We start from the raw sequence: 21952 nt of genomic DNA, 5'->3' as shown, positions 1-21952 counted from the left end.
AAATTTAGAAAAAAAACTAGTTTTTCTTTGTTTCTGTAATTTTTTTTCGTAAATAAGTAACTTTTCTTCTTCAATGAAGAGCACTGATATGGTTGCACTGACGAGCACTGATAAGGCGCCACTGATGGGCATCGATGAGGTGGTACAGATAAGGTGGCACTGATAGAGGGCACTGATGGACACTGATAGTTGGCACAGATGGGCAGTGTTGGTCATCTTACTTTTAAAAAAGTAGTTAATAGAGAGACAGAAACCCGGAAGTGAGTTGTGTTGTCACCGAGGAGCTCCGGAGGAGAGATTTCCCCGGAGGGGACAGACATGTGACGTGTAGAGCGCCGACGCCGCCTGTGAATGGGTGTTGTTGGGTCTGGACGGTGGAATGAATCGAGTGGTCGGTTCTGGCAGTACAAGTCCTCAGCGGAGGCGTCTGGTGTTGGGGATTCTCCTCCTCCTCCTGGTGGACATCACCTGGGTGGCTTCATCTGAACTGACCTCAGTGAGTGTTGGATTGGGATTGGTCACCTTACCTGGCCAACACCCAGCCTATACATGCCCAGTATACCCGGCCTACAGCTGGCTACCATACCCCCACCAGCCTTTCATACCCAACCTATATCCTAAACCTTCCCACTACACCCGGCCTGTACCCGGGTATCCAGGCTAAATCTGCCAACCCCACCCGATATATACCCACCAAACCTTGCCACCACCGAGCCTAATCCTGGCCAGTATACCCGGCCTATACCTGTCAGGAGGTGTGAGGAAGGTGTCCTGCCCGCTGGTCAGGCTTTAGGTGAACACTGTGAGATCTCACCACTCTTCTCCCTCTTTCAGTACATATTTCAGGAGTTCAATAAACCGTTTTTCAGCACCTTTGCGAAGACGTCCATGTTTGTCTTGTATCTCCTCGGATTTATTGTGTGGCGACCGTGGAGACAGCAATGTACGAAGCGTCTGCAGGGGAAACGCACGACATTGTTTGCGGATGCTGAAAGCTATTTTGCAGCGTGTGCGGCGGAGAACGCGGCGAGTCACACTCTGAGTGAGCCTCTCTACGTCCCCGTCCGCTTCTATGACCTGCAAAATGAGAAGGTGTCAAAAAGTGCGACTGAAGAGAAAGCCATCAAGAAGCCGCGGGTCCGGTTCAGTAATCTAATGGAGGTGCGGCAGCTCCCATCCAGCCAGGCCATGGAAGCCAAATTATCCCGCATGGCAAACCCCCCACTCCGGGATAGTGAGTCCAGCCTGAGGACCAGCGGGAAATTCACCATCTGCCAGGTGGCCAGGATCAGCTTCTTCTTCTGTTTTGTGTGGTTCTTGGCAAATTATTCCTACCAGGAGGCTCTTTCTGATACCCAGGTGGCCATCGTCAACATCATTTCCTCCACGTCAGGATTGTTCACATTGATCCTGGCCTCTGTCTTTCCAAGTAACAGTGGAGATCGATTCACCCTTTCCAAATTATTGGCCGTTGTTTTGAGTATTGGTGGAGTGGTGCTTGTTAGCTTGTCTGGATCTGAAGCATCCCGGGATAAAGACACCATAGGCTCCCTGTGGTCTCTGCTCGGCGCTCTGCTCTACGCCGTTTACATTGTTATGATAAAGAGGAACGTCGATCGCGAGGATAAGTTGGACATTCCCATGTTTTTTGGTTTTGTTGGACTCTTTAATCTCCTCCTGCTGTGGCCCGGATTTTTCTCACTCCATTATACACAGCTGGAAGCCTTTGAATTTCCTAATAATCTGGTGTGGATGTACCTGGTGATCAATGGCCTTGTGGGCACTGTGCTGTCCGAGTTCCTCTGGCTCTGGGGCTGCTTCCTGACCTCGTCTCTGATCGGCACCCTGGCTCTGAGTCTTACCATCCCCCTCTCCATCAACGCTGATATCTGCATGCAGAAGGTGAGCTTCTCGTGGGTTTTCTTTGCCGGCGCTCTCCCTGTCTTCATCTCCTTCTTTATTGGGACGTTGCTCTGCCATTATAACAACTGGGATCCAGTCATGGTGGGCATGCGGAGGATCTTCGCCTTTGTATGTCGGAAGCATCGGCCAGTAAGGACATCGGAGGACACGGAACAGACTCAGAGCCTCATCCCGCTGCACGCCATCGGCCCCGAGGAGGACCCTGGTGGTCCCTCATAGTGGAGGCTTTCCCTGGCGGAGTGACAATCTTCGGGGGACATTCCTTATCCAGGACTGTTCATGCTGGACCCCCACCCCCCACCATCCACCCCCCACCATCCACCTGCCTTAATGAGCCCATTGCCAGCTGCTGACCCCGGGAATCCGGGACACCATCACATCCCGCTGTATGCCGGAGTATCCAGCTCACCACGCCCACTACTGACCACCTGAAACCGAAACCTGTCCGAATCGGACCTCCTCCGTACTGAGCCAGAAGATTGTGACACCCATCCCCCCACCTGTGTCCTGTCCAATCTACTTGTATGTTGTCTGTGTGTGCATCATGCTATGTGTGCGTGACCGTTCCATGACCAGTCTGACAGGTGGATGGTGGTGTGCCATGTGCGCCATCCTGTGTAGGTGACCGTTCCATGAATGGAGGTGTGTGCAGCGTGCTCTGCACTGTGTGACTGGAGGTGTGCTCTGCGCTGTGTGACTGGAGGTGTGCTCTGCACTGTGTGAACGGAGGCGTCTGCTCTGCGCTGTGTGAATGGAGGTGTGCGCAGTGTGAATGGAGGTGTGCTCTGCACTGTGTGAACAGAGGCGTCTGCTCTGCGCTGTGTGAACGGAGGCGTCTGCTCTGCACTGTGAGAATGGAGGCGTCTGCTCTGCGCTGTGTGACTGGAGGTGTGCTCTGCACCTTGTGAACGGAGGCGTCTGCTCTGCGCTGTGTGAATGGAGGTGTGCGCAGTGTGAATGGAGGTGTGCTCTGCACTGTGTGAACAGAGGCGTCTGCTCTGCGCTGTGTGAACAGAGGCGTCTGCTCTGCGCTGTGAGAACGGAGGCGTCTGCTCTGCGCTGTGTGACTGGAGGTGTGCTCTGCACTGTGTGAACGGAGGCGTCTGCTCTGCGCTGTGTGAATGGAGGTGTGCGCTGTGTGAATGGAGGTGTGCGCAGTGTGAACGGAGGCGTCTGCTCTGCGCTGTGAGAACGGAGGCGTCTGCTCTGCGCTGTGAGAACGGAGGCGTCTGCTCTGCGCTGTGAGAACGGAGGCGTCTGCTCTTCGCTGTGTGAACGGAGGCGTATGCTCTGCGCTGTGTGAACGGAGGCGTCTGCTCTGCGCTGTGTGAACGGAGGCGTCTGCTCTGTGCTGTGTGAACGGAGGTGTGCTCTGCGCTGTGTGAACGGAGGCGTGTGCTCTGCGCTGTGTGAACGGAGGCGTGTGCTCTGCGCTGTGTGAACGGAGGCGTGTGCTCTGCGCTGTGTGAACGGAGGCGTGTGCTCTGCGCTGTGTAGAGATGTCACGGTTTCCTGCCCGCAGCCCCTCCCCCTCGCCATGCTGCTCTGTGATTTCCCGCGGAGTAGGGATCGCTGTGTGGGCGATTCTCGCTGCAAACGGTTAATGTGGAACTTCTAATCAAATTGCAATCTTGTTGGCGGTTTGGCCTGCAGTCACCTCTCTGCCGGATCGTATTGTTCCAGCGGGACCGGCTCATTTGCACTAAACAATCTTCAGCTGACGCGTTTCAATCACCATAAAGCAATTCTGGGCCGGCGTATTATTTCTGTGTTGTCAGGACGGAGAGATGAAGGCCGCACTAATAAGAATTATGTCAGGATGGGGGGAGGGAGCTGCACTAATAAGGTAACAAGTATAATGGCACACGGTGTAAGATAACGATCGTCTTCTGGGAAATAACGAGGCCGCCGCAGACCATTTCCCTTCGTTAAGGGGCACAGGAGTTCCGGGACTTGGGTTGTACTGCCACCAACAGGACATTTTGCAAGCAAAAAATTGTGGACCAGCTCAGTACATCCCCCCCCTGCTTGCAGCGCTCTCAGTATAGCCCCGCCCACTCAGCGCTCCCAGTATAGCCCCGCCCACTCACAGCGCTCCCAGCATAGCCCCTCCCGCTTTCAGCCCGCCCAGCAGAGCCCCTCCCGCTTGCAGCACGCCCAGCAGAGCCCCTCCCGCTGGCAGCGTGCCCAGCAGAGCCCGTCCCGCTCGAGGGGGGCCCAGCAGAGCCCCTCCCGCTCGCAGCGCGCCCAGCAGAGCCCCTCCCGTTTTCAGCGCGCCCAGCAGAGCCCCTCCCGCTCGCAGCGCGCCCAGCAGAGCCCCTCCCGCTCGCAGCGCACCCAGCAGAGCCCCTCCCGCTCGCAGCGCGCCCAGCAGAACCCCTCCCGCTCGCAGCGTGCCCAGCAGAGCCCCTCCCGCTCACAGCGCGCCTAGAAGAGTCCCTCCCGCTCGCAGCGCCCGGTAGAGCCCCTCCTGCATGCAGCGCGTCCAGCAGAGCCCCTCCCGCTTGCAGCGCGCCCAGCAGAACCCCTCCCGCTCGCAGCGTGCCCAGCAGAGCCCCTCCCGCTCGCAGCGCGCCCAGCAGAACCCCTCCCGCTCGCAGCGCGCCCAGCAGAACCCCTCCCGCTCGCAGCGCGCCCAGCAGAGCCCCTCCCGCTCGCAGCATGCCCAGCAGAACCCCTCCCACTCACAGCGCGCCTAGAAGAGCCCCTCCCACTCTATGTGCTCCTATTGACTCCACTTTAAAGATCTCCAAGGTCAGTCTGCAGCTTTTACCTGTGCTTTTCCTATTCTAGGCTCTTTTAGCATTCCCAGGACTGCTAGGACCTTTCCCATGCACCTGCTCTTCCCAGTTGTCCTTTATGGAGACTTGAAGACCCCTGACAGGCTATTCGCACTTCCAAATAGGCTAGTAGCCCTGTCCCATTTGAGGAGGCATTTATTAAAAGGTGGGATGCCCCACTGTGGATCCGGCAGTATCGCGACTTGAGACATAGATTATCCCAGTGGAAGACCGACCTGCAATTGGAGGTTCTTTTCTGGCAGGAGGCCCTACCTTGACCCCCTGCTCTGGCCGAGACCTCCATTTCCCAAACTCTAGCTGACTGGGCTAAGGCCTTTAGAGAGAGTTTAGCTTGCCTAGTAGCCATATTCTTCTGGAGCCTTGAAGTACGACGTGGATGTTGGTGGCCTCCTGTCAGTGGACATAAGAAGAACTCTTTAGTCAAAGTGTTATGCTGACCAATCATCATGGATAAAGCATCTGCTTCATATGCCCTACAAGGGACAGTTCCTCCTCAGAGCTGTACTGGACACCCTCCTTAAGAATGTCCTCAAAGGCAAGAGAACCGCCTGCTCTAACGGGAGACGCCTGGAGCTCAGACTGGAAAGGTTCATCCCTCCTTGGAGGCCAATAACGTCTTTTGATACTTCCAGGCCTCCATCTTTAAAGCCTGGACTTCCATGTCCCCTAAACCCTCAAATAAACCTCTTTCATCATGAGGGGGTGCCCCCAATTTACAAAGTAGGGGGACATTTGTTGGTCTTTGCAGACATTTGGACAGTCGGTTGCTTGGGTTCAGAAGGGGGTTTCTTGGTTGTAATACTCCCAGCCCCCTCACTTCAGTTCATGTTTTCCAACCTACCATGTTCACAGATCTCCATGCAGCCCTCATGGGTTTTCTGTAGAAAAAGGAACCCCGATACTTATGGCAGAATGGTTCCAGGGGTTCTCTATAAATGGTGACCTACTTCTCATTCCACCATTTCTAGATGGCTCAGACAGGTCATCATTCAAGTCTATGGTTATAAGGATCCGTTCCACCCTTCCCTGTCGAGGCCCACTCCACTGAATCTGTGGGGTCTTTTTGGCATCATGGAAATGTTTTCTCAGATTTGGAAAGCCCCATCCTGGTCTTCTGTTGGAATGTTCTACTAAGTGAGTGGTCAGGCCTCGTCTTGTGCCACCCTGGGGTGTAAGAGCCTTTTGAGGGGCAGACAATCCCCAACTCTTTTCTTTATGTAGGCCTGTTAGTGTTTTGTTGCCCTTCAGATGGACATCCCAACAGTCATTTAATTCCTCTCGGTGACTCTACAGAAAATAGGATCCATCTTTTGTACGTCTTTGAGGGATGCAGGTCCCACCTATCTGTCTATGATCATCATACTGCTTTTCCACAAAACTATGGCATGCTGGGCCTAGGAGGCGTTAAACTTGGTTGGTCTGCAGGTTTTGTTTTCCAGTGTCCAGTCCTCATGTGGGTGGAGGTGTGGCCAACAGTCTCTGAATTCCTGTGTCCCTCCGTGAATTGCAAATTTTTTTTTTAGTAACAATTACGAGATCTCATTATTCCCAATACAAAGTCTGTGTGGCCTCCTCTGGCGGGATCGACTTCATTCTCCGTACTGATGACGGGGGTTCTGGACACTCACCTTTGGCAAGCTGACCGCTAACCGCTCTTTGCTCCGCCCAGAGCTGATGGATGTTTCTGGCTGCTTAATATGAACAGTCTTCCCAATTCCTACAAACACTACAAACCTTCCAGACAGCATTGCGTCTCCGATAACTCTCAGCACTGGCCATGCCAGCTGCCTTCTAATCTCAGGATGATTTTGTGTTTTATGTAAAAATATTGTTGTATCAAATAAATCTGATGGTTTGTGAAAAAAAAAAAAAAAGTAGTTAAGTTACAAATTATTTCTCCCAAAAAGTAACTGCGTTAGTAACTCGGTTACTACATTGGAAAAGTAATTAGTTACTCAGCAAAGTAACTGTGACTTTTTTAAAAATATTCTATAGACAGGACTAGCGAAGGAAGTGAATGTCGTCGCCTCCATCGGCGAGATTGACACCTCACTAGCCCCGTCGCCTGGTATGGATATAAAGGGGAACCCCTATGCCGAAAAAACGGCGTGAGGGTCCCCCCAAAGTCCGTAGCAGACCCTTATCCGAGCACGCAGCCCAGTCAGTCAGGAAAGGGGACGAGTGAGCCCTGCCCTTCCCGACAACCCTGGCCGTTGGTTGTCGGGGTCTGCGGGCTGGGGGCTTATCGGAATTCGGGAGCCCCCTTTAATAAGGGGGGCCCCAGATTCCGGCCCCTACCCTATGTGACTGAGTATGGGGTACGATGTACCCCTACCCATTCACCTGGGGAAAAAAGTGTTAATAAAAAAAAAACACAACACAGGTTTTTAAAGTACTTTATTAGACACCTCCGGGGGTCTTCTTCCAACTTCAGGGGTCTTCTAGCTGGGCTCCTCCGCTATCTTCTGCTCTTTTACCGCTAGCTCTTTTACTAGCGGAGGAAACCTGGCTTTCTCCATCGTCTCCGCTGCCCGGGGGTCTTCTTCAGACTTTGGGGGTCTTGTCCCGCTCTTCGCTTCTTCTGCCGGGCCTCTGCTATCTTCTTACAGCTCTTTTACTAGTGTTGGCCTGGCCTTGTCACTGTCCCCTTCTTCTTTTCTTCTTCTTTTTCTAGATCAGCGTCTCTCCTCTACTCACGCCGATCAATGGTTTTTCCTGTTTATATCGTGATCAGCCGTGATTGGACACGGCTGATTACATGGTAAAGAGTCTCCATCGGAGGCTCTTTACCAAGATCAGTGTAGCGATGTGTCAGACTGAGACACTGCTCCACCAATCGCCTCGATATGTCGTGGCTCTTATCCTGAAGGATGTCATATGATGCCCAGTCAGGATAACTGAACCACCGCCCGGCCACATTTTGCTATAGGCCGGGCGGGAAGTGGTTAAAGTGTTAGTATTATTCAGGCCTTTTTTTCTCAGAGAATAGGTGCAGGTACTCCCTTTTTCCAAGTTTCTGGGTCACCACTTGTCTCCGTCCCTACTCACCTTTAAGCACATCCCTTAGTACCACCCCTAGCCACCTCCCAGTACTGCTCCCTTTTAGACCATATAGACCAAGTATCAAGATAAGCAGTAAAATAAATCCCTCCAGCAATTACAGACTCCACCACCAACAATAGATCCCCCAGCAACAATAAATGCCTCCACCAAAATAATAGATCTACTTCAGAATGGGAATACTTTAGGAACACCTTAAATAAAAGGTCTCACACAGTGCATTCCAATGGGCAATAAATATAAAAGTGAAGGTTAAACCTGAGTGGCTAAACTGTAACGTAAAAAAAAATATTACCAGAGAGAAAAAAATGGCCTTTAAAAAATATGAAGGGGAGGGGTCATTGTCAGCATTCCAACACTATAAGGGATGCAATGAGAAGTGTAAGAACGTAATCAGGGCAGCTAAAAAAAATTATGAAAGACACATAGCAGAGAAGAGTAAAATGTTTTTATTAGATATATTAACAGTAGGGATGAGCCGAACACCCCCCGGTTCGGTTCGCACCAGAACTTTCGAACAGACCGAACCTTAGAACCCCATTGAAGTCTATGGGACTTGAACGTTCGAAATAAAAAGTGCTAATTTTAATGGCTAATATGCAAGATATTGTCCTAAAAAGGGTTTGGGGACCTGACTCCTGCCCCAGGGGACATGGGTCAATGGCAAATTTTTTTTAAAAACTAACGTTTTTTCAGGAGCACTGATTTTAATGACGATTAATGTGAAAAAAGAAAGTGAAATATTCCTTTAAATATCGTGCCTGGGGGGTGTCTATAGTATGCGTGTGAAGTGGCATGGGTTTTCCATGTTTAAAACAGTCCCTGCACAAATTGACATTTAATGGAAAAAAAAGTCATTTAAAACTGCTTGAGGTTTTAATGTAATATTTGGTTCCGGCAATATGGATGAAAATCATTGGGAAAAATGGCATGGGTAGCCCCCTCTGACCATTACCAGCCCCTTTGGGTCTTTTACGGATATTAAGGGGAACCCCGTACCCATATTAAGAAAAGGAAAGGCGTGGGGCCCCCAGGCCCTATATACTCAGAACAGCAGTATACAGGCGGTGCAAACAAGACAGGGACTGTGTAGGTTTTTTGTGTTAAGTAGAATCTGTTTGTAATTTTGAACTGGTACATTTTTAAAGTGTAGCTCCAGTCAAAAAATCTATTTTTAAGATTTTTGGAAAACATAGGGAAGGGTTATCACCCCCTGTATAATTTTTTTGCCATCTGTCTTTTTTCATCTCACTTCCTGTTGTCTCCTTCCATTTGCAAGTAGGAGATGTTTGTAAGTTGGATGTTTGAAAGTAGGGGCCTGCCCTATATGCTCTGCAGAAATGGGGGCCTAAGGTGTTGGTGTTGCCACAACACTGTAAGCCCTCAAAGTGACACTTGGTGGGCGCTGGAGCGCCCTGCTGTCAACGATTATATCAAGTATTGTAATTACATGCCATTGTTGAACAGTGGTAGAAAAATTGGGCCTTTGGTGGTTGTGGTGGTGGTGCTGGTGCCACAACACTATAAGTCCTCACAGTTACTCTCGGTGGGCACAGGAACGGGCCCTGCTGTGAAATATTATATCAAGAATTGTAATTACATGCCCCTGTTAAACAGGGGCTAAAAAATTGGGCCTTAGGCATTGCTTGCTGGTGCCACAACACTGCAACCTCTCCCAGATACTCTAGTTGGAGTGCAGGAATGAGCCCTACTGCAAAGCATTGCATCAAAAATTGAATTACATGCCCCTGTTAAACAGGGACTGAAAAACTAGGCCTATACACTGCAACCCCTACCATATACACTAGTTGTAGTGCAGGAATGAGTCCTGCTGCAAAGCATTGCATCAAAAATTGTATTACATGTCCCTGTTAAACAGGGGCTGAAAAATTGGGCCTTAGGCACTGGTGCTGGTGCCACGACACTGCAACCTCTCCCATATACTCTAGTTGGAGTGCAGGAATGAGCCCTGCTGCAAAACATTGCATCAAAAATTTTAATTACATGCCCCTATTAAACAGGGGCTGAAAAATTGGGCCTTAGGCACTGGTGCTGGTGCCACAACACTGCAACTTCTCCCATATACTCTATTTGGAGTGCAGGAATGAGCCCTGCTGCAAAGCATTGCATCAAAAATTGTAATTACACTCCCCTGTTAAACAGGGGCTGACAAATTGGGTTGGTGGCATCACCCATAACCAAAAATGTTCTTCCAAGATACCAGCGGGATCATTGAGGAGGAAGAGGATAGTCAGTCAACATAACAGGACAGTCGCTCAGCATAGGCAGTCTTGAAGGGATGTGACATTTCCCAAAAAATTATTTGGTTACATCAGCTTCAGGTGCTTGGTAGCTGGTGGTGATCCAAGACTGATTCATCTTTATGAAGGTCAGTCGATCAACTGAGTCGGTGTCGTCACACCCTGTGATCGGTTACAAAGCCACCAGCAGCACTGAAGGTTTGTTCCGAAAGAATGCTGGATGAAGGATAGGCCAGTAGCTCATTTGCATACTGTGCAAGCTCTGGCCAGTGATCCATCCTCAAAACCCAGTAAGCCAGAGGATTTTCGGTGGGAAAGGTGTCCAAGTCTGACCTTGCCCCTAGGTATTCCTGCACCATGTAAATCAGACGCTGGCGATGGTTGCTGGAACTGATCATACCTTGGGGCTGCGGACTAAAAAATTGTCTGAACGCATCGGTCAGACGGCCACCTTCTCCACTGCTCCTTCTGTGACTGACCGAAGCCTCAGCAAAACGTTGTCCAGGACCAGGAGTTTGTAACCTCCCAGTCTTTGGGAACGCATTGCATAGACCTTTCTGCAAGGCCTCCCGGAGATGTCTCATCCTCTGCTTCCTCTGCGACGGCAAGATAAGGTCCGCAACCTTACCTTTGTACCGTGGATCAAGGAGAGTGGCCAGCCAGTAATGGTCCCTCTCCTTGATCCGAAGAATACAAGGATCCTTCCGCAGGCTTTGCAGGATCAGGGAGGCCATGCAGCGTAGGTTAGCTGAGGCATTCGGTCCGGAGTCCTCTGGGTCACTAAGGACAACATGATCCGCAGCCACCTCCTCCCAGCCACATACAAGTCCACAGGTTTCTTGGGACTATAAATCATCCCTACAAGACTGCTGATGCTGAGTGTCAGGCTCCACCTCCATGCTGACACAATCCTCCTCCTCCTTCCTGTGTGATGGGTGGGAAAGCAGGAACACTGTCTGGATAAAGGGGGCCTTGAGAGGCAAGGGAGTCCTCTTTCCTGCCTCTGTTCTGCCTCAAGTGCCCTGTCCATTATTCCACGCAGCGTATGCTCCAACAGGTGGACAAGAGGTACAGTGTCACTGATGCATATACTGTCACTGCTCACCATCCTTGTGACCTCCTCAAATGGTGACAGGACAGTACATGCATCCCTGATCATGCCCCACTGGCGTGGTGGGAAAAAACCGAGCCCCCCCCCCTGGTGCCGTAGTCGCACAGGTACTCATTGTTGGCCCTCTTCTGCACGTGCAGCCGCTGCAGCATGGCCAACATTGAGTTCCACCTGGTGGGCATGTCACATATAAGGCGGTTCTTGGGCTAGTTTTGGAGCTCAGCCAGGCGAGCACTGGCATTAAATGATCTGCAGAAATGCACACAGACTTTCCTGGCCTGCTTCAGGACATCCTGTAAGCCTGGGTACCTGCCCAAGAGCCGCTGCACCACCAGGTTAAGGACGTGAGCCACACAGGGCACATGGGTCAGTTGTCCCGGTCGGAGGGCAGAGAGGAGGTTGTCTCAAACCACCATTCCTGGCTTAAGCTGGCATGGCGTCAACCACCTCTTGGCCTGCCACTGCAAAGCTGACAAAATATCTGCCCCAGTGTGGCTCCTGTCCCCCAAACAAACCAGCGCAAGCACGGCATGGCATCTTTTTGCCTGCGTAATTGCAAAGCCCCTTGAACGCCTCCGGAACACCGCTGGTTCCGAGGAAAGAGCACTGGAAGAGGCCATGGAAGAAGAAGAAGAAGAGGAGGGAGTGGAGGAGAAAGGTGTGTCACAACCAGTAGTAGCATTTTGGAGGCGTGGTGGTGGAACAACCTCCAACACCACTGCACCTTGTCCTGCATCCTTCCCAGCTGCCAGAAGAGTGACCCAATGGGCCGTGAAAGATAGGCAAAGTCCCTGTCCATACCGCTGAACCATGAGTCAGAGATAATATGCACCTTACCGCTGACCGCCCTGTCCAGCGATGCAAGGACATTGCCTTCCACATGCCGGTAGAGAGCCGGAATCACCTTCCGTGAGAAAAAGTGGCGTTTGGGGACCTACCACTGAGGAACTGCACATTGCACAAACTCACAGAAGGGGTCCGAGTCTACCAACTGAAAAGGCAGCAGTTGAAGTGCTAGCAATTTAGCCAAGCTAGCATTCAACCGCTGGGCATGTGGATGTCTGGGAGTGAACTTCTTTCGACGGTCCAGCAGCTGGGGCAGGGAAATTTGCCTGCTACAATCGGACGTGTACTGCTAGCAGAGTGCCCGCAAATACTTGGCTGTGACACACCTAATTCTACATCTTCATTTCTCTCAGTGCAGGTTTCAGAGAGGACTGAAGGTCTAGTGGGGTTGGAGATCCCAGCTGATGAGGAGCAAGGAGAGGTCCGCTTTGTTCTTTGGTGTGGGTCTTTAAGGTACGCTTGCCAACGAGCTGCATGTCAGATCAACATATGTCTGGTCAAGCCTGTGGTGTCCAAGCAGCTAATGTTTTGGCCACACGAGATACGCTTGAGACATGTGTTGCAAATAGCAGAGGTGCGATCTGATGCACTTGTCTCAAAAAAGGCCCACACCAAGGAACTTTTGGAATAACGTGCAGAGGCAGCGCCCTGCACAGGTCGGAGCTCTGCGGTGTGATTCAGTCAGTGTGCTGCTCCTAAGCTGGCCCCCAAAAGGGCATCCTGCCTCGTTGGAGATGTGCCTCCTCCTCCTCTCTCCTATCAGGCACCCACGTGGAGTCAGTGACCTCATCATCCCCTCCCTCTTCATCACTGGAGCAAACCTGGCAGTATGCTGCAGCTGGTGGAACATGACTGCCAGATTGCTGTCCTTCTTGAGCATCCCCTCTCTCTGCGCTCACGCTACTGCCTTCCTCTAGCTGGGTATCATCATCAGAGCCTTCAAAACACTGGGCATCCTCCTGGAGTGTGTACCCAACACTGTGCTCAAACAGTTAGGGAGAAACCTCATGATATGGTGGGTCTAGGGAAGGAGTGACTGATGATGACACTGAGACGAGGGAAGAGGATACGTTAGCAGCTGCTTTGCTAGTACCCTGAGCCTGGGTGAGAGAGGATGAGGAGGATGAAGAGGGCTTGGTCATCCACTCTACCAAGTCTTCACCATGATGCGGCTTAACATGTCCAGCTGCCAAAAAATAAGGACAAGCGTGTCCCATGGCCACTTGCTGATGACAATGCACCGCGTCCACGACCAGCACTGTTGTCTCTAGACACAGAGCCTGTTTGCACTCTTTTATTGGCTCGTGACTGTCTGCATCTCCTTGTTGCCCTTCCAGACATACTAATAGCCTGCAGGGAGATAGGAAAACCAGCAATTGGATAGTGTATATTGTGCTGGAGGCACACAACACCCACTAACTCCTGCAGATGCCTGTATGAGAGAACACAAGCAATAAAGGGTAGATACAGTTGTATACTGTGCTGTGCTGGAGCCACACAACACCCATTAACTCCTGCAGATGGCTGGTTTAGAGAACACCAGCAATAAAGGGTAGATACAGGTGTATACTGTGCTGTGCGGGAGGCACACAACACCCACTTACTCTGGCAGATGGCTGTATTAGAGAACACCAGCAATAAAGGGTAGATACAGGTGTATAGTGTGCTGTGCTGGAGGAACACAACACCCACTAACTCCTGCAGATGCCTTTATTATAGAACACCAGCAATAAAGGGTAGATACAGGTGTATACTGTGCTGGAGGCACACAACACCCTCTTACTTCGGCAGATGGCTGTATTAGAGGACACCAGCAATAAAGGGTAGATACAGGTGTATACTGTGCTGTGCTGGAGGCACACAACACCCACTAACTCCTGCAGATGGATGTATTAGAGAACACCAGCAATAAAGGGTAGATACAGGTTTATACTGTGCTGTGCTGGAGGCACACAACACCCACTAACTCCTGCAGATGCCTTTATTATAGAACACCAGCAATAAAGGGTAGATACAGGTGTATACTGTGCTGGAGGCACACAACACCCACTAACTCCTGCAGATGGCTGTATTAGAGAACAACAGCAATAAAGGGTAGATACAGGTGTATACTGCTCTGGAGGCACACAACACCCACTAACTCCTGCAGATGGCTGTATTAGAGAACAACAGCAATAAAGGGTAGATACAGGTGTATACTGCGCTGGAGGCACACAACACCCACTAACTCCTGCAGATGCCGGAACACACTACACAAGGCCACCGCGCTGTTGACCTTATATAGTGTGGGGCGTGTACTAAACCCCCTGAGCTATAATTGGCCACAGGCATCCTGCCTGTGGCCAGTTATGGCTCTCCTCGCTGCCGGCGCTGTGATTGGCCAAGCATGCGGGGTCACAGTGCATGCCTGGCCAATCGGGAGCCAGCAATGCACTGTGATGGCGCAGTGCATTGTGGGCCGTGAGCGCCACATGAATTTGGTGCGAACGGCCCATAATGTTTAGTATTCGCCGAACGTGCGAACAGCCGATGTTCGAATCGAACATACATTCGAATCGAACACCAAGCTCATCCCTAATTAACAGTAAAAAAAACGAGGTCAGAGCAAATTATGGTCACATAAAAGATGATGGAGGATGGTTACAGATGACACTGAGAAGGCAACTGTACTAAATGATTTCTTCTCCTCAGTCTTTACACGGGAAAAGGAGGGTATACCGACCACGACTGTATTGTTAGTAACATGTCACAGGATGTACCCTTGTGGCTAACAGCAGACATCCCAACCTGCAAAAACTCAGGGAGGTGACCCCACCCCAATTAAATTCAGCCTGATCAGTGCCATTTAAATGCAGCCTTACCAGTGCCCATGAAATACAGCCTGATCACACAGAGCTCTGAAACGGATTAGAATATCCCGGCAGCAACTGGAAGAAATTTTTGCCTCCTATGATACACACCACACTGTTTCAATGTACCATTAGATCAGTGTCGCGTCTATCTAGGAGGTGGGACTCCACCTCGCACAGACGGGGATGTCATCACATCTGTCCATTAGGGGTGTTGAAAATGATCGCCGCATCGATGCATCGCGATTCTGCCCTTCCCGATTCGGCAATGATGTGGGGAGCCAGAGTAATCGATTATGCATGACGTCATTTCGGCCCCTCCCCCTTCCCCCCCATAGCAGTGTCTTTGCACCGATCGGCTGCAGCCTGGCTCTGTTCCCCGGCTAATGGATGATTTAAGCTTAGCATGCTGCCCCCACCCAGGCTCTCCCCCTCCTCAGGATTCATAGCTGTGGACACGGGACACCCCTCTCATCTCCACGATGGCCGAGTGGAGAGCCGAACGGAGCTGTGAGACAGATCACAAGCTGTCATCACCATAGTTGCCAACTGTCCCGAATTTCGCGGGACATTCCCGCGATTAGGACATTTGTCCCGAATTAATTTTGTCCCGGGAAATGTCCCGCAAAATTCGGTTTGTCCCGGGAAATTGAATTTCCCTTTTTTTTGCCGCCGACAATATCTCCGCCGGCCACCATTTTTAAGAAGACCAGAAGTTGGTTTACACCTGTGGTGCCTCCCACCCCCGCTGCTAGTGTGTGTTTGTGTCAGTGAGTGTAAAGGGCGGTGGGCGGTGCCACAGTTAAATGTCTGCGCGCGGCAACGGCGGCATGTCGGGGGCCAGTCTACAATGTGGATGTCGGGCCGGGGGCCAGTCGGATGTCGGGGGCCAGTCGGATGTCAGGGGCCAGTGACAGTCATGATATGTGGATGTCGGGGGCAAGTCTGTGAATGTGGGGGCCAGTGGTATGTCGGGGGCCAGTGACAGTCATGGTATGTGAATGTGGGGGCCAGTCTGTGATGTGGGGGCCAGTCTGTGAATGTGGGGGGCCAGTCTGTGGATGTGGGGGGCCAGTGGTATGTCGGGGGCCAGTCTGTGAATGTGGGGGCCAGTCTGTGAATGTGGGGGGCCAGTTTGTGGATGTGGGGGCCAGTCTGTGGATGTGAGGGCCAGTCTGTGAATGTGGGGGCCAGTGGTATGTTGGGGGCCAGTCTGTGAATGTGGGGGCCAGTCTGTGAATGTGGGGGCCAGTCGTATGTCGGGGGCCAGTCTGTGAATGTGGGGGGCCAGTCTGGGAATGTGGGGGGCCAGTCTGTGAATGTGGGGGGCCAGTCTGTGAATGTGGGGGGCCAGTCTGTGGATGTCGGGGGCCAGTTGTATGTCGGGGGCCAGTTGTATGTCGGGGGCCAGTCTGTGGATGTTGAGGGCCAGTGGTATGTCGGGGGCCAGTCTGGAGATGTGGGGGCCGGTCTGTGGAGTATGTGGGGGCAGGTCTGTGGAGTATGTGGGGGCAGGTCTGTGCAGGATGTTGGGGGGCGGTCTGTGGATGTCAGAGGGGCACCAGATGTAAGGAGGGGCTCCGCTGATGGACACAGATGTGAGGAAGGTACCTCTGATGGGGCACCTGATGTAAGGACAGACTCCGCTTGGGACACCTGATGGCATCTGGTGGCAGGCAACGTGGCTAGTGACGCGCTCATGGCTCCCACTGATTCTGCATTATGGTAAGTTGAATGATTTCATTTTATATTACAATGTAATAATAGAAATAATGCGCTTCAATCATCCTGACTAGGGATGAGCCGAACACCCCCCGGTTCGGTTCGCACCAGAACTTGCGAACGACCCCCGCGTTCGGTACGAACGTTAGAACCCCATTGAAGTCTATGGGACTCGAACGTTCGAATTGGAAAGTGCTAATTTTAACGGCTAATATGCAAGATAGTGTCCTAAAAAGGGTTTGGCGACCTGCCTCCTGCCTCAGGGGACATGGGTCACTGCAAAAAAAAGTTTTAAAAACTACCGTTTTGGCGGGAGCACTGATTTTAATGACGATTAAAGTGAAAAAAAAAAGTGAAATATTCCTTTAAATATGGTGCCTGCGGGGTGTCTGTAGTATGCCTGTGAAGTGCCACGTGTTTCCCGTGTTTAGAACAGTCCCTGCACAAAATGACATTAAACGGAAATAACACCATTTAAAAATGCTTGCGGTTTTAATGTTATATCTGGTTCCTGCAATATGGTTGAAAATCATTGAGAAACATGGCATGGGTAGCCCTCCCTGCCCATTACCAGCCTATTTGGGTCTTGTACGCATATTAAGGGGAACCCCGTACCCATATTAAAAAAAGGAAATGCGTGTGGCCCCCAGGCCCTATATACTCAGGACAGCAGTATACAGGCGGTGCAAACAAGACAGGGACTGTGTAGGTTTGTTGTGTTAAGTTGAATCTGTTTGTCATTTTCAACCGGTACATTTTTAAAGTGTAGCTCCAGTCAAAAAAACTATCTTTAAGCTTTTTGGAAAACCTGTATAATTTGTTTTGTCGTCCATCTTTTTTCATCTCACTTGCTGCTGTCTCCTTGCGTTTGCAAGTAGGAGATGTTTGTAAGTTGGATGTTTGAAAGTAGGGGCCTGCCCTATATTATAGCGGTATGTACTGGGTACAGAGCACGCAGACAGCACGCACTATCTCCTAACACTACTGACTGCAAGCTCTATTATTAACCACTTGTTAGCCCAATGTTTGCATAAAGTGAAAGATGAAGTTATGCTGAGTAAATAGATATCAAACATGTCACTCTTCAAAATTGCACATGCCCGTGGAATGGCGCCAAACGTCGCTACTTAAAAAATCCCCATAGGCGACGCTTTAAATATTTTTTTACTGGTTACATGTTTTGAGTTGCAGAGGAGGTCTAGGACTAGAATTATTGCTCTCGCTCTAACATTCTCGGCGATACCTCACATGTGTGGCACATGCGAGCACATGGGGACATGGGCGCTTTAATTTTTATTTTATTTTTTTATTGTTCATTTTACTTTATTTATTTTAGTTTGACATTTTTTTTCCCAAAAATATATTTTTGATCACTTTTATTCCTATTACAAGAAATGTAAACATCCCTTGTAATAGGAATATGGGGTGACAGGTCCTCTTTACAGTGAAATCTGGGGGGTCAATATGACCCCACATCTCACCTCTAGGCTGGGAAGCCTGAAATAAAAAATAAAAAAAAGATTCTGGCTTTGATCGTACTGGCGAGTTGGTAGAAGCACCGGAGGGCGGTGAGGGGTGGGGGGCGTCTATGGCTGGGTATTTCAGGGTATCACCGAGTATGGCTGGGTATCTCTGAGTATGGCTGGATATGGCAATTTATGGCAGGGTATTACAGAGTATTGGCGGGGTATTGGCGGGGTACTACAGAGTAATAGCAGGGTACTGCAGAGTATTGGGGGTACTGCAGAGTAATGGCGGGTACTGCAGAGTATTGGGGGGTACTGCAGAGTAATGGGGGTTACTGCAGAGTAATGGGGGGTACTGCAGAGTAATGGCAGGGTACTGCACTGCAGAGTAATGGCGGGGTACTGCACTGCAGAATAATGGCGGGGTACTGCGGAGTAATGGCGGGGTACTGCAGAGTAATGGCAGGGTACTGCACTGCAGAGTAATGGCGGGGTACTGCAGAGTAATGGCGGGGTACTGCAGAGTAATGGCAGGGTACTGCACTGCAGAGTAATGGCAGGGTACTGCACTGCAGAGTAATGGCGGGGTACTGCACTGCAGAGTAATGGCGGGGTACTGCAGAGTAATGGCGGGGTACTGCAGAGTAATGGCAGGGTACTGCACTGCAGAGTAATGGCAGGGTACTGCACTGCAGAGTAATGGCGGGGTACTGCACTGCAGAGTAATGGCGGGGTACTGCAGAGTAATGGCGGGATACTGCAGAGTAATGGCAGGGTACTGCACTGCAGAGTAATGGCAGGGTACTGCACTGCAGAGTAATGGCGGGGTACTGCACTGCAGAGTAATGGCGGGGTACTGCAGAGTAATGGCGGGGTACTGCAGAGTAATGGCAGGGTACTGCAGAGTATGCACTGGTATTGCAGAGTATTGGCAGGGAATTGAGGGGTTAAGTTCGGTGAGCAGCGATGTGGGCACTGCAGATGCAGCCCACATCGCTGCTGACACCGATCTCTTTCCCCTCCGCTGTACCGATCGGTACAGAAAGGGGAGGGAGGAACGGGCGTCATAACATGACGCCGGTTTGTTTCCAAGTGATCACTCCGTCATTTGACGGAGCAATCACGTGGTAAACGGCCGCTATGAGCGGCCGTTTACCTGATGCGCCGGGTCCTATGGACCCGGCGGTCACGGATGCTCTCGAGTGCGCACACCTCGGGGCACACGAGAGCAGAATTCTGGGAGGCCGTTAATTAACGGCCTCTCTGAGTTAAACAACCGCCCTGAAGCCGTTAATCGGCAATGGGCAGTTGTTAAGTGGTTAAAGCTAGATCACTAGCTATATAGGTGAGGTGAATATAGTGGTGTATACTGCAGTCAGGGCACAGACAACAACCACTACACAGCAGCAAGATAGGAAATCAGCCAAAAACGATTGGTGTGTACTGTGCTGAAGGTACACAGAACACCCACTGCTTCAGATGCAAAGTAACACACTACAGGAGGCCGCCTTAAAGGCGGCCTTATATAGTGTGGGGCGTGCACTACACAGCCTGAGCTATGATTGGCCACAGGCAGGATGCCTGTGGCCAATCATGGCTCTCCTCGCTGCCGGCGCTGCGATTGGCCAAGCATGCGGGGTCACAGTGCATGCTTGGCCAATCATCGGGCAGCAATGCACTGCGCCAACGCAGTGCATTGTGGTCTGCGCACGCGTCACTCGAATTTTGACGCGAACGGCCAAAACGTTCGGAATTCGCTGAACGCACGAACAGCCAATGTTCGAGTCGAACGTACGTTCGACTCGAACACGAAGCTCATCCCTAATCCTGACACCATAACAATCATGGCGCCGGGATGATTGAAGCGCCAACACCAGGTATTTGGAGTATCTTTATCTGCTGATTGTCAAACTCTGGAAAACATATATTGCTATTGGGGTGTAGGATTGGGGGGCTGCTGTCCTTCCTTTCCCTCTCCACCCCCCTTCCCTCTCTCCACCCCCCTCCTTTCCCTCTCCATCCCGCATTCATCTCAGACTCTAACCACACCCCTTTGAGCCATGCCCCATGTAAGCCACGCCCACTATTTTACCTAAACCACGCCCATTTTTCGCTGCCGTTTTACCTTTTCCTATGCCACACCTATAAATACATGCCCCGCCCCCTAATTATACCACGACCCGCCCCACTGCCAAAAAAGTGTCCCGAATTTTTTTTTTACAATGTTGCCAACTATGCATCACATCCGTGGGATAGCAGTGGCGGAACAGTCAGGGTTTGCCGAAGTCTAACTTGAGACTGAGCCCTGGAGATCCTGCACTGTGGGGGAGCCATGCAATGACAGTTTGAGAAAACAGACTGATTTCTCCCATCCGTAGGACAGGAGAATCAGTGTGTACATTTAGGGGCCGGTGAGTGCAGCTCAGCGGAGTGTCTCTGACATTGGTCTCACACACAGCCTAGAAAAGTTCACTCCCCCCTCCCAGCAACGGAGATGAACCATACATTGATTACAGCTGCCCCTCCTCCTCCTCTCTCCCCCTGTGTCTGCCCGGCCGTCCACTCTCCTATCCCGAGCTATCAGCTGTGAAGAAGAGAGAGGGGGGGGGGGGGGTGCGCGGGAGATATGAAGAACAGTCAGCAGATACACATTCCAAGCTGTGAGAACTTCCAGCCTTGTCCCTGAATGAGTAAGAACTGCATTTTGCATTAAACATTGATCACTGAACTGTCCCTTTCTCTCCCTATCTGTCTCCCTCCCCTGCTCTGTTCTTTCAAGATCCAGTAAGCAGTAGCACTAAGGCACTTATGCAGCCCATATATTGATTGCTTTTTTTTTTTGTTTGGTCACTACACTGTAACAAAAAAAATTGATCCCCCTACACATTCCAGGTGGATGGGGGAATCCTCCGACAGTGGACCAGTGGGCGAACAACCAGGTTTGCTGTCCAGTCCTTGACAGTGCTGGTCTCGGGGCCCATGGCAGTAGCAGCGCATTAGAACCCAATGCTGGCTACTTGGCGCATCAAGTCTGCAGTCTCTGACCATCTCCTGTACTATGTCTGCAGTCTCTGATCATCTCCTGTACTATGTCTGCAGTCTCTGACCATCTCCTGTACTATGTCTGCAGTCTCTGATCATCTCCTGTACTATGTCTGCAGTCTCTGATCATCTCCTGTACTATGTCTGCAGTCTCTGATCATCTCCTGTACTATGTCTGCAGTCTCTGACCATCTCCTGTACTATGTCTGCAGTCTCTGATCATCTCCTGTACTATGTCTGCAGTCTCTGACCATCTCCTGTACCATGTCTGCAGTCTCTGATCATCTCCTGTACTATGTCTGCAGTCTCTGATCATCTCCTGTACTATGTCTGCAGTCTCTGACCATCTCCTGTACTATGTCTGCAGTCCCTGATCATCTCCTGTACTATGTCTGCAGTCTCTGATCATCTCCTGTACTATGTCTGCAGTCTCTGATCATCTCCTGTATTATGTCTGCAGTCTCTGATCGTCTCCTGTATCATGTCTGCAGTCTCTGATCATCTCCTGTACTATGTCTGCAGTCTCTGATCATCTCCTGTACTATGTCTGCAGTCTCTGATCATCTCCTGTACTATGTCTGCAGTCTCTGACCATCTCCTGTATTATGTCTGCAGTCTCTGGTCGTCTCCTGTATCATGTCAGCAGTCTCTGATCGTCTCCTGTATCATGTCTGCAGTCTCTGATCGTCTCCTGTATCATGTCTGCAGTCTATGACCATCTCCTCTAGTATTTTCTTTGGGGGGAGCTTGGAAATCCTCTAAGTTGTCTGCTGGGTTTAGACTTTGCTGCATGCAGGGAGTGTTGCCTTATTTTTTTTAAGAACATATAAAAAAAGAAAATGAAGTTCTGCTTTAATTTTTTTTTTTATGA

At 50.8% G+C, this 21952-nt stretch overlaps 1 protein-coding gene across 1 annotated transcript; it reads left to right on the top strand.

Moving 5' to 3' along the window:
- The first annotated feature begins 244 nt into the window (after positions 1-244).
- On the top strand, positions 245-2224 carry LOC143975562 (solute carrier family 35 member F5-like). Its single transcript, XM_077478029.1, has 2 exons — positions 245-496; positions 835-2224. The coding sequence occupies exons 1-2, from the start codon at positions 380-382 to the stop codon at positions 2140-2142; spliced, it is 1425 nt and encodes a 474-aa protein (XP_077334155.1). The 5' UTR covers positions 245-379; the 3' UTR covers positions 2143-2224.
- The last annotated feature ends 19728 nt before the right edge of the window (positions 2225-21952 follow it).

The sequence above is a fragment of the Lithobates pipiens genome, unplaced genomic scaffold, assembly GCF_037356315.1.
Source record: "Lithobates pipiens isolate NorthernLeopardFrog02 unplaced genomic scaffold, aLitPip1_a1.2 Scaffold_1, whole genome shotgun sequence".
Lineage (NCBI taxonomy): Eukaryota > Metazoa > Chordata > Amphibia > Anura > Ranidae > Lithobates > Lithobates pipiens.
Note: the sequence above shows the minus strand (reverse complement) of the source record. Positions and strands in the feature narration are given on the sequence as shown.

Excerpts from the sequence above, each read along its gene's own strand:
- LOC143975562 (XM_077478029.1), top strand. The coding sequence starts at position 380 with ATGAATCGAGTGGTCGGTTCTGGCAGTACAAGTCCTCAGCGGAGGCGT. Across the intron at positions 497-834 it reads CTTCATCTGAACTGACCTCA|TACATATTTCAGGAGTTCAA; the intron begins GTGAGTGTTGGA and ends TCCCTCTTTCAG.